Source organism: Oncorhynchus tshawytscha, linkage group LG04 (genome assembly GCF_018296145.1).
Source record: "Oncorhynchus tshawytscha isolate Ot180627B linkage group LG04, Otsh_v2.0, whole genome shotgun sequence".
Taxonomy (NCBI): domain Eukaryota; kingdom Metazoa; phylum Chordata; class Actinopteri; order Salmoniformes; family Salmonidae; genus Oncorhynchus; species Oncorhynchus tshawytscha.
Window position 1 is genome coordinate 35,581,932 of NC_056432.1, and position 12,960 is coordinate 35,594,891.

The window sequence follows — 12,960 nt, forward strand, 5'->3', positions numbered from 1 at the left end:
TGAAATGGCATCTTTTGTGACCGTAGCTTAGAAGGCATAAGTATATTGATATTAGTAAACCGTTGACACTTTTTCTATTTCCGTGTGCCTGAGTAGTTGGCACAAAAAAAAAGGATGAATTGATTTTGTTTTTCTCTCTCAACTTGTGGTGTAGTGCTTTAGATATCTTGGAGAATTCTGTATTTGAAAGCTTCCTACTTTTGTGAAAATACAGCAGCAAATGGTGTTCTAAATAGTATTCATATGTTGGAACCTTCCCCCAAACCTACTAGGTAGAATCACAGCTATGTTGTCTAAAGACTTCATATGCATATATAGACATTGAGGCTTCTTGTGGTTTCTATATCTCTCTCACACACACAAGAAAAAGTATGTGAACCCTTGTAAATACCTGGGTTTCTGCATAAATTGGTCATAACATTTGATCTGATCTTCATCTAGGTCACAACAATAGACAAACACAGTCTGCTTAAACTAATAACACACAAGCAATTATACATGTTGTCTTTATTGAACACACCGTGTAAACATTCACAGTGCAGGGTGGAAAAAGTATGTGAACCCTTTGATTTAATAACTGGTTGACCCTCCTTTGGCAGCAATAACCTCAACCAAACATTTTCTGTAGTTGCAGATCAAACCTGCACAACAGTCAGGAGGAATTTTGGACCATTCCTCTTTGCAAAACTGTTTCTGTTCAGCAATATTTTTGTGATGCCTGGTGTGAACTGCTCTCGAGGTTATGCCGCAGCATCTCAATCGGGTTGAGGTCAGGACTCTGACTGGGCCACTCCAGAAGGTGTATTTTCTTCTTTTGAAGCTATTGTTGTTGATTTTACTTCTGTGTTTTGGGTCGTTGTCCTGTTGCATCACCCAATAGCATAACATTCTCCAGCAAAATATCCTGATGAACTTGGGAATTCATTTTTTTCATCAATGATCGCAAGCTGTCCAGGCCTCGAGGCAGCAAAGCAGCCCCAAACCATGATGCTCCCTCCACCATACTTTACAGTTGGGATTAAGTTTTGATGTTGGTGTGCTGTGCCTTTTTTTTCTCCTCACATAGTGTTGTGTGTTCCAAACAACTCAACTTTAGTTTCACCTGTCCACAGAATATTTTGCCAGTAGCGCTGTGGAACATCCAGGTGCACTTTTGCAAACTTTTTTTTTTTGGGGGACAGCAGTGGCTTCTTCCGTGGTGTCCTCCCATGAACACTATTCTTATTTAGTGTTTTATGTTTTGTAGACAGAGAAGTTAGCATGTTCCAGAGATTTCTGTAAGTCTCTTAGCTGACACTAGGATTCTTAACCTCATTGCAAGAGCACAGCGCAGAATGCTCAATCATCTTTGCAGGATGGCCACTCCTAGGGAGATTAGCAACAGTGCTGAACTTTCTCCATTTTATAGATAATTTGTCTTACTGTGGACTGATGAACATCAAGGCTTTTAGAGATACTTTTGTAACCCTTTCCAGCTTTATGCAAGTCAACAATTCTTAATCTTAGGTCTTCTGAGATCTCTTTTGTTCAAGGCATGGTTCACATCAGGCAATTCTTCTGGTGAATAACAAACTCACATGTTGTGAGTGTTTAATAGGACAAGCCAGCTCCAACCAACATCTCCAATCTCGTCTCGTTGATTGGACTCCAGGTTAGCTGACTCCAATTATCATTTGGAGAAGTCATTAGACTAGGGGTTCACATACTTTTCCCAGCCTACACTGTGAATGTGATGTATTCAATATAGACAAGAAAAATACAATGTGTGTGTGTGTTATTAGTTTAAGCACACTGTTTGTCTGTTGTTGTGACTTAGATGAAGATCAGATCAAATTTGATGACCAATTTATGCAGAAATCCAGGTAATTCCAAAGGGTTCGCATACTTTTTCTTGCCACTGTATGGATGACAAAGATATTCAGTGGCACCATTTTGAATTCAGACAGCTTCCACATATAAATAAGACGATGCAATTTGTGTTTATTGGAAAGGGGAGGTTTATACTTAGTTTTGGGAAAAGGGGATTTCTGCTGAGTTTTTGGATTTCCCGACAAGGGCAAAAAGCCATGTACAAGCTAAGCATAATAGGGCTAAGTGAGAATCCATGGGATAGTTAGTTGTATAGGATTTCAGTTTGTCAGGCGGGGATAATAAGGGTTATGTGTTGAAATGTTGTTTTATCTGAGGCTGGGAAAGGCAGGGGTGTTCAGTTATATGCTTTGCTCGGGATAATCAACGTAAAGCAGATTTATTTCTTTTTTCTTTTAAGTAGTGTATTAGAGAAGCTTTCTCAGGTCTGAACTAGTAGTAACAGCCAATGCAGTTTTTTTTTGTTAGAATGCCCAATAATTTGTTAGACTTGGGTTCAGGGGGGGTACAATTGTTCCTCCTTTTTTGCATTGTTAGGTTAGTGGTGTTGGCTAAACATGTTGATTTAAGCCAACAACTTGAGCATACTGGGTGTATTATACTTGTTAGTAAGATGACTATTCTGTATTGTTTTGCAAGCCCAATTTTGCAGAACCCCCAGGTAGTAATATGTTAAACTTGACACCTCTGCTTTGTATTCCAGTTCATACGATGAGTACATGTTTTTGGACATATGTTGCCGTATTGAAGTGTAACCTTGGAGCATTTTGTATCGATCTCATAACAAAGTTTGTTTTATCAGAGTTTTTTTTTTTTTTTTTTTTTTGTGCGGTGTTTATTGTTTTGGAGAAACAGAGGAACAAATGCCATGGTTTGGTTAAACCTAAATTGGTGCATATTTCCTGTATTAAGTTGAGGAAATACTACATTGCTGTTAGAATTCAAACTTGTTTAGGATGTTTTCACTGTCAGACAAAGTGTTGCATTTACACAGTACTCGTCTTTTACCATTATCTTTAAATTAGTGACCAATCATATGAAAGTCTAATCGGCCCAGTGTCTGCAGACCTTTTAGACTAGCAAGAATGCCCTGATATACTATTTTCTTATGTGCCCTTTTGTATATTAAAAATAACTTGCGTTGTTAGTAGTGAAGGAAAGTACAGCATTTTGGGGGGAGGGTTGGTTGGGGGTATACAGTCATTAAAGTGAAAAAAAATACTTTGCAAGAAATGAAATGAAGGTTTTTCACTTTGATCCAATATCTTGTGTATTCTGTGTAATTAAAAAAAAAAAGTTTGATTTTTGTAAATTGTGACATTAAATTACAACATTGATTTAATATGGAAAAAGTAGAATGTCCAAACTGTTAGATCTGTTTACAAGCAAGACTAGCTTTTGAGGGTATTTGCTTCTAATTCAGCTCGCACACATTGACAAATTTGAATCACTCATTTGAACATTTAGGCTGGGATTCAATCTGATTGTGGGTTATAGGCATTGCGGGTTTTAAAAGCAATGTTCGCGGAGATCCCATTAACGGTAAACGCTGCATATGTCGGCTCAATCGGAAATTGCCTTTAAAAGCTGCAATGCCCATAACCTGCGATCGGCACCCAACTGTTCTTTTGATGACACACGATTACAATTAGGTGGGGATTCAAACAAACACTGATTAATGACCTGTGCACAGCGATAGATTGAAGGCAATTGCCCAAACATTCATGGAGATTAAATTGGCTGTAAAGGCCACAGATGTCTGTCTACTCAAGCAGATATGACCTTAGACTATCACAGTTTACTGGTCCTTTGTGTTTGATTCCCAACCCCAAGCTGAACTGTAATAAGCACTGAGGAAAAGGTGGAGAATACGACTTCTTTTATTCTCGATTACGGCATCTGTTGAGAAACGTCCTTGTGCAATCAATGTGTGTGAAACTCGGGATTGGTGCTGTAATTCGACCTACAGTGCATTTGGAAAGTATTCAGACCCCTTGACTTTCCACATTTTGTTATGTTACGGCCTCATTCTCAAATGGATTTGTTTTTTTTAAATCCCCCTCAATCTACACACTACCTCAATGACAAAACGAAAACTGTTTGACATTTTTACAAATGTATTAAAAATAAATAAAAACTGACTCTATTTAAGCTCAGGTGCATCCTGTTTCCCATTCGTCATCCAAGAGATGTTTCTACAACTTGGAGTCCACCTGTGGTAAATTCAACTGAATGGACGTGATTTGGAAAGGCTCCACAGTTGACGGTGCATGTCAGAGAAAAAAAACAAGCCATGAGTTTGAAGGAATTGTCTGTAGAGTTCTGAGGCACAGATCTGGGGAAGGATGCCAAAGCATGTCTGCAGCATTGAAGGTCCACAAGAACACAGTGGCCTCCATCGTTCTTAAATGGAATAAGTTTGGCACCACCAAGACTCTTCCTAGAGCTGGCTGCCTGGCCAAACTGAGCAATCGGGGGAGGAGAGCCTTGGTCACGGAGGCAGGTGACCCAGAACCCGATGGTCACTCTGTGGAGATGGTTGCCCTTCTGGAAGATTCTCGCAGCACTCCACCAATCAGGCCTTTATGGTAGATGGAAGCCACTCCTCAGTAAAAGGCACATGACAGCCCACTTGGAGTTTGCCAAAAGGCACCTGAAGGACTTTCAGACCATGAGAAACAAGATTCTCTGGTCTGATGAAACCAAGATTGAACTCTTTGGCCTGAATGCCAAGTGCCACGTCTGGAGGAAACCTGGCACCATCCCTACGGTGAAGCATGGGGATGTTTTTGCGCAGCAGCGACTGGGAGACTAGTCAGGATCGAGGGAAATAATGAACGGAGCACCTTCCAACAGGACAGCGACCATAAGCACACAGCCAAGACAACGCAGCGGCAAGTCTCAATGTCCTTGAGTGGCCCGGACTTGAACCCGATCAAGCATCTGAAAATAGCGATGCTCCCTATCCAACCTGACTTGAGAGGATCTGCAGAGAAGAATGAGAGAAACTCCCCAAATTAGGTGTGCCAAGCTTGTAGAGTCATACCCAAGAATGTAAACGCTGCCAAAAGTACTGAAAAGAGTCTAAATACTTATGTAATTGTAATTTCAGTTTATTTGTAATAAATTTGTCATTATTGGGTATTATGTGTAGGTTGAAGGGGGGAAAAAACAATCCATTTTATAATAAGCCTGTAATGTTACAATGTGAAAATTCAAGGGGTCTGAATACACTGTATGTAACCTAACGATATACCCTCATTGTGATGACTGTTTAGTGGCAATATTTCCACCCCCGCACCCATGTTTTTTTGCGTGGAGATAAAGGGGGACCAATAATGGGCCTGCTTTCTGCCCGAGGCCCTTAGCTCATGTCTTAAGTCGTGGTTTCCTTGTTGTGGGTTCACACTGTGGCATTCCTGAGAGGCTCAGGCCCTAGCTCAGCACAACCTTCCCCAGCCAGCCGATCCCTCCCCACAGCAGAGCTGAACCTTAATTATTTCTAACAGGAGGATCTGGGCACCCTAAGCCAACAACAGTGCAAACCGCCGATCCGGAATTGGTGTTAAGGAGGCTTTGGGGGGGTGCTTTGCATTCTCTCCGAGAGAAACTATGTATTCTAGGGCAAATATTTACTCACTTTGTGGTGGTGTCTGGACCAAACTGATCTGTACTAACAGTATGACCAGTTAGTAAGTAGAAAAGGGCTGGCCGAGGTAAGTTTCATTCTACCTCATGAAACACCCCCCCCCTCCAAAGACATTCAGAACAAACCCATCTGTACTTCATTTAATAGATTCTAAGAAATGGAGGACTGACTGAATGGGCATGTAGAGCAACACTCAAGGCTTGATTCAATCTGTATCGCAGAAATGCAGTGCTATAACACGATTGAAATATAAAGGTAATTTCCTATTGCGTCAACATATGCCGTGTTTACCATGAATGCAGTCTACACAAACATTGCCTTTCAATTTCTATCACAATATAGTGCTGAACGGATTGAATAGTTACGTTTATGCAGGGGAACACAACTCTTGCCCTCAGGCGTGAAAGTTGCTTTTAAAACATATATCTGAGGTACCTATACTACATACGTCCATAGACCTGAGCCCTATATGACATATGTCCAGAGCCACGGGAAGTAGGGGTGATGCGGGTGATGCAGCACTTTTCTAAAATGAAAACTTTATGAAATAATATATTTTTATTACCAAATTAGTACACTTGCCCTTTATTACCCCTGCCAGCAAGGCGCAGCGGGTTGAGGACCAATGAAATCTGATTCCTCCGATTGTGTCATCATACCTCTGTTGGAGGAAGATGGCTGATAAAATGTTTCGTTTAGTCATGTTAAAATAAAATACCTATTTATCACAGTTAGAATGACAGTTGAGGTCATTTGTACATGTAGGTAGGGGTGAAGTGTCAATGCATAGAAAACAGTGAGTAGCAGCATTTAAAAAATAAATAAAAACTTTTTAAATGTGTGTGGGGGGGGGTGTCAATGTAAATAGTCTGGTGGCCATTTGATTAATTGTTAAGCAGGTTTATGGCTTGGGAGTAGAAGCTGTTAAGGAGCCTTTTGGTCCTAGACTTGGTACTCCGGTACCGCTTGCTGTGCGGAAGCAGAGAAAAGTGTCTATGACTTGGGTGACTGGAGTCTGACAATTATTTCATGGGCTTTCCTCTGACACCGCTTATTATATAGGTCCTGGATTGCAGGAAGCCTGGCCCCAGTGATGTACTGGGCCGTACGCAGTACCCTCTGTAGCGCCTTATGATTAGATGCTGAGCAGTTACCATACCAGGCGCTGATGCAACCGGTCAGGATGCTCTCGATGGTGCAGCTGTAGAACCTATTGAGGCTCTGGGGACCCATGTGAGATCTTTTCAGTCTCCTGAAAGGGGAAAGGTGTTGTCGTGCCCTCTTCACAACTGTCTTGGTGTGGTTGGACCATGATAATTCGTTGGTGATGTGGACACCAAGGAACTTAACCCTCGACCCGCTCTACTACAGCCCCGTCTGTTAATGGGGGCCTGTTCGGCCCGCCTTTTCCTGTAGTCCACGATCATCTCCTTTGTCTTGCTCACATTGAGGGGGAGGTTGTCGTCCTGGCACCACACTGCCAGATCTCTGACCACCTCCCTATAGGCTGTCTCATCGTTGTCGGTGATCAGGCCCACCACTGTGTCGTCAGCAAACTTAATAATGGTGTTGGAGTCGTCATTTGGCCACGAAGTCGTGGGTGAACAGGGAGTTCAGGAGGGGACCCCGTGTTGAGCATCAGCATGGCATACGTTGTTGCCTACCCTTACCACCTGGGGGCGGCCCATCAGGAAGTCCAGGATCCAATTGCAGAGGGTGTTTAGTCCCAGGGTCCTTAGCTTAGTGATGAGCTTCGTGGGTACTATGGTGTTGAATGCTGAGCTGTAGTCAATGAACAGCATTCTCATGTAGGTGTTCCTTTTATCCAGATGGGAAAGGGCAATGTGGAGTGCTATTGAGATTGCGTCATCTGTGGATCTGTTGGTAGTATGCGAATTGGAGTGGGTCTAAGGTATCGGGGAGGATGCTGTTGATGTGAGCCATGACCAGCCTTTCAAAGCACTTCATGGCTACTGACAGTAATCATTTAGGCAGGTTACCTTCGCTTCCTTGGGCACAGGGACTATGATGGTCTGCTTGAAACATGTAGGTATTACAGACTCAGTCAGGGAGAGGTTGAAATTTTCAGTTTCAGTTGGTCCACGCATGCTTTGAGTATACATCCTGGTAATCCATCTGGCCCCTCAGTTTTGTGAATGTTGACCTGCTTAAAGGTCTTGCTCACATCAGCTACAGAGAGCGTTATCACACAGTTGTCCAGAACAGCTGGTGCTCTCATGCATGTTTTAGTGTTGCTTGCCTCGAAGCGAGCATAAAAGGCATGTGGCTCATCTGGTAGGCTCGCGTCACTGGGCAGCTCACGTTTGGATTTCCCTTTGTAGTCCGTAATAGTTTTCAAGCCCTGCCACATCCGACAAGCGTCAGAGCCGGTGTAGTAGGATTCAATCTTAATCCTGTATTGATGCTTTGCTTGTTTGATGGTTCGTCTGAGGGCATAGTGGGATTTCTTATAAGCATCTGGATTAGTGTCCTGCTACTTGAAAGCAGCAGCTCTAGCCTTTAGCTCGATGCGGATGTTGCCTGTAATCCATGGCATCTGGTTGTACATACAGTCCCTGTGTGGAATGACGTCGTCGATGCACTTATTGATGAAGCCCATGACTGAGGTGGTATACTCCTCAATGACATTTGATGAATCCCGGAACACATTCCAGTCTGTGCTAGCAAAACAGTCCTGTAGCATATGCGTCATCCGACCACTTCCGTATTGATCGAGTCACTGGTACGTCCTGCTTTAGTTTTTGCTTGTAAGCAGGAATCAGGAGCATATAATTATGATAAGTAGAGTGCGGGGAGAGCTTTGTATGCATCTGTGTGTGAAGTAAAGGTGTACAAGTTTTTTTTTCACCCCCTCAGGTTGCACGTGACATGCTGGTAGAAATGAGGTAAAACGGATTTAAGATGCATGACTTGCTACTTACTACTTTCTGCTGACATCAAATGATCAAGAACTGAAGCAGAAATGTATGTAGATAACCTTTATTAAAAGTTCTTTGCACAAACTCCCACCAACCCTCTTTATTTTCTAGGTTACAAATTGCAACATTTATCGTTATAGCTAGTCATATGCTTACTTCTATTGAATGTTAGTTACGGTGGTTGTCACATTTTTTATAATGATCAATTCCCTTTTATATCCCAGCATCAGCCTATGGAATACATGTTGTAGCGTTGAGGTTAATATAATGTGTGATCTATGTCATTTGAACAGAGGGCACAGAGCAGTAGTATACAGTCCCCATGGAGCTTTGTGGCGCTATTATAATTCAATGCTTCAAGGCCCATGGTTGTCGGACAAAAGGCAGAAGTTGGCACAATGCAGCACAACATCCACAAGCATGAGTGAGCTATTGCGTTGAAAGTGCTTATGTTTAATAATTTGATTTAAAGTATCAAAACGATTAACTGGTACAAAAGTGCTCAGATGAGTTGGGAAATGAAGTGCTCTTGGAAAATACTAGCAGGTTTTCTGTTAACATCCATATTCAATATGATTTCAAGTTTCATTTTTTAAACAAATTATACCGAAGCTGAAAAAGCCTTGGTGTGGTATACAGCATATATTGATGAAGCGGTTTTAACTTGATAAAAAAATATATTGTGGTTACTAGTATGAAAACATCCAATTTGTCACCATGAAGCAACTGACTTCAAGAATGTAGAAATTTCATATAAAAAGTTGATTTCAGTAATCAAAAAGGTAAGTTTTGCATTTGACAAAAGTGGAACTAAAAATAGTTAATTATTTTTTTGCTCGGCCAACCCAGGATTCCATGCTCTGTCCACTCTCCTGTCACATGGGCTGGATGCTGGACTGTCACTGGTCACATCTCCTTGCCCGTCACACTGCATGGCACTGTTGATTGGCTGAGGGAAGGCATCTGGATATGATTGGCTGTACTTTGCACGAAGGCAGACTTTAACTCAGTGGTGTAGGCGGCAGTGGGTGAGTCAGAGGGGTGAGGGAGAGGATAAGGACTGGTCCCTCCTGAGGCCTGACTCCCCCATGGCCTCCACTCTGACCTCCCCCTCTGGAGGAGGGGGCCGTTGGCTGGGCTCTGGGGGCCAGGGTTGGGGCCTCCACTGGCAGGCTCCTTCCCCTCGTATGGCCCACGGCTCAGTCCGTTCAGCATGGGGGACTGGCCCAGGTGCTCAGCCAGGACCAGGGGCTGCCGGTCCTCCTCCTCACAGATGGCAAACACAGGGACACTGACGTGGTCGCTCTCCGCTGGGAAATCGCGGGAAATCACACAATGCCCAGTGGGGTTGTTAATGGGCTCGGATGGAGAAGCCTGGAGGTGTTTGCCCCCGGGGGCCTTGGTGCTGTTTGAGGGACTGGACCCAGAGAGCAGGCCAAAGCAGGGCCCGGTGAAGCGGGAGCGCCGAAGGTTGCTTGTGGAGTTGAGGCGGCGCTGGGCTAGCTGAGTGAAGGGGTACGAGGCGTTACTCATGGAGGAGTCACCGGCGTTACTGTCGTTCTGGGCCTCCAACTGGGGGTCGGAAAACACCTTCCTGCTGTTCTCCCCACGGCAGTCCGACACAAAGCTGGAGGGTAACTGGGGGAACAACATTAGTCAATAATATCCCTCAGCAGTGCAACCCAACATTCATGGTTTATTTATTATGCATCGGAGTATACAAAATGTGCTAAACAATAATCCACTTACAAACATACAGTAATGTAAGTCGCTCTGGGTAAGAGCGTCTGCTAAATAACCAAGATGTAAACGTAAAGAAATACAGTATATGATGGTTGAACTATTATTCAACAGCACTGCTGAATAACCAATAACATAATAGCTACTAACGCTGTCCACCAGCTTAGTGAAGGGACTGGTGGAGTTCCAACTGCACCACTTCTTGTGTAACTGGGGCAGTGGAGGGAGGAAGTCCTGGAAGGTACGAACGCTCCAGGCCCGGGGCCGGGCACAGCTGGCACTGCCATCCTGAGCAGCCCGGGTGTCTGTGGGGGAGGAAGCCGGGTCTGGAGAGGGCCAGTCAGTCACAGGGCCAGGGCCGGTGTCACTGTGTCTCAGGAACCTCTCCCGCTGCCGAGGGGAGAGAGACAACAACCAAATCAAGCAAACCCGGCATGCAGTGTATTTGTGTGCATGTGGAGTAGGCCTACAGTAGTTTGTAAACAGACCGACTTCTTAGTTGGAAAACTGTAAGCATCTGAAAGAGCAGAACCTCTCAAACCCACTGTAGCAATGTTTACACAGTGTCTTAGTTTACAATTTAGTGCCATGGAACACACACACACTTCTTATTCTGGAGACTGAAAGCATCTACCTGTGACTATTCTATCATTTATTTGACCATGGGAAAAACACTGCTTAAATACAATGGGTGTTTAACTGACTTAAGCCCTCAGTCAATGGAGTTTTCTCCACCAGTTGCATCAGAGTGTGAATGAGACTCATTCACAAGAAATGATCACTAATAAAAATAGCTTGCTTTGTATCAGAGGTCACATTATATTCAAGTGCTGTACGGCTCCTCCAATCGCCGTTGACCTAAAAGGGCAGCAAGCAAACCATGTAATCCGACATGTAACCCAAAACAAGTCTTGCCTGGTAGTGGATGCAGTCAGTGATTCCTGGAACCATATTCACAAACATTCTCAGATAGGACTGCTGATTATAGGATCAGTTTTGCCTTTTAGATCATAATGAATACGATTATATGGACAGGTAGGACCTACTCTACTACTCTGAGAGTCTTTGTGAACGTGGGCCTAGGGCTATACAGTAGGTGTCTCACTAATAGGAATGGCAGGTCAGGGGTGAAGGGCACATTAGTCACATATCCCCCCATCATTATTCAGCTAGTTAATCAGGATAGGGGAAGGTTTGTGGTAAGGTTTTGGGGGGGGTTAGCGGTTGCTCCTCTCAGAAAGAACCAGATAATCCTTATACAGAATCACTCACAGCTCGCTTAGTCTAGACAAGAATTAGGAAGGTTTTAAATGAAGTACCCTGCTCACCACAAAAGCCCACCACACAATGGCAACTTGTTGCAGTTTGGGCAAAAAGGTGGAGGATAAGCCCCCCAGATGTGAAACAGAGCCCCTTATTACCCCCCACACCTAGTCTCAGAAATCCTAGACCTAGGGCACCAGCACTAGGTCTGGGGATCATGTCGGATTTTCTTGGCCATTTCGGGGAGGGTGCTCTTCAGACATACAACTCTCCCAACAAATCACGAGTTTGTGTAGGCGGGGCTTAATAAAATGCGGCGGGAATTGAGCGTGAAAAATAATCTCATCGGAAACATGACAGAGTTAGACAGACACAGTGCAAACACAGATAGCTGGGCTCATTTTTGCCACAGTCAGTCAGTGGGTGTTGCTAACATTAACTGTCATGGCGCATGCAAACTACTCATCTGAAAAATACACTAAAATAAAATATTTTACATAAGCGTAATATTGGTTAACCCAGAACTAAAGTCCTGTTTAATTGCTGATTAAGTTCTGGGTCCATACGCGTTATAAGGAGAGGGAACGAGGATCGGAACAGAAGGAAGAGCTCCACCATCTCTCTTTGCCAGTTAAGTGCAAGTTTATAGGACAAATGTCCCCTCTCCTTCTTAAATTCTAAAGATGATAAAATGTGTGAAATTGTGATTTGTCCAAATAACCAGGGACGAAAAACACAAGCACTGGAACTAATGCTGCTCGTGATCTCACACATCCCGTTGTATCATGACTGATCTAAGGTACCATTTATGTTCATGTCGTTTTTCCACGAGAAATTAACGCGAGTTCCATCTCGCTAGTTACATAAACGGATAAGGCTCTGGACAGATTTCCTGTGCGAGTCCTTTCAACCATCAGTCTGAACAAATATGTACATACACACAATCTGCACAAAAAGGCAAATTAACATGTACACATACAGACCACACACACAGTAATGCACCACAGCGCGCATGAACACACACACTCACACAGAGAGAGAGAGAGAATTGGAGCTGGGAAACTGGCTTCTCAGATAATACATCCATTAGGCTAGGCTGCAGGAAAGCAAGCCAGCTTCCTAATAGCTGCCAGGCCTGCCTTATGCCAACTCTTATTCCAATAGAGCACAAGCAAAAATGCTGTGTCAAACCGTATCCTACCGCCAATCTCCTGCCACTGTGTTTCTATACCCTGACACCTCGACCACCAGGCGGTGAGGTTCATAGCTATTACCAGCAGAGGGTTGCTGATTCAAGGAAAAAAATACTTGGCAGGATGTAGCCTTCTGCCTTGGTGTCACCCACCCCTAGAGCGGGTCCTAGCCTGGGTTCCCTCTACTGCCTGGGTGTCACCCCGAGAAGAGGGCACCACCATGGGACCTAGGCTGGGTTCCCTGCTACTGCCTGGGTGTCACCCTTTAGAAAAGCACCACCATGGGTCCTAGCCTGGGTTCCCTCTA

The 12,960-nt window shown here is 43.9% G+C and overlaps 1 protein-coding gene across 1 annotated transcript in view; it reads right to left on the minus strand.

The window, feature by feature from the left end:
• Positions 1 to 8,502: 8,502 nt before the first annotated feature.
• Positions 8,503 to 12,960, minus strand: part of si:dkey-112e17.1 — a 33,724-nt gene continuing 29,266 nt past the window's right edge. The window contains exons 6-7 of the mRNA XM_024417806.2: positions 10,348 to 10,587; positions 8,503 to 10,095 (exon numbers count right to left, since the gene is read on the minus strand). Coding sequence (XP_024273574.1) covers positions 9,364 to 10,095; positions 10,348 to 10,587 — 972 coding nt within the window. The 3' untranslated portion in view covers positions 8,503 to 9,363. The remainder of the gene's footprint in view (positions 10,096 to 10,347; positions 10,588 to 12,960) is intronic.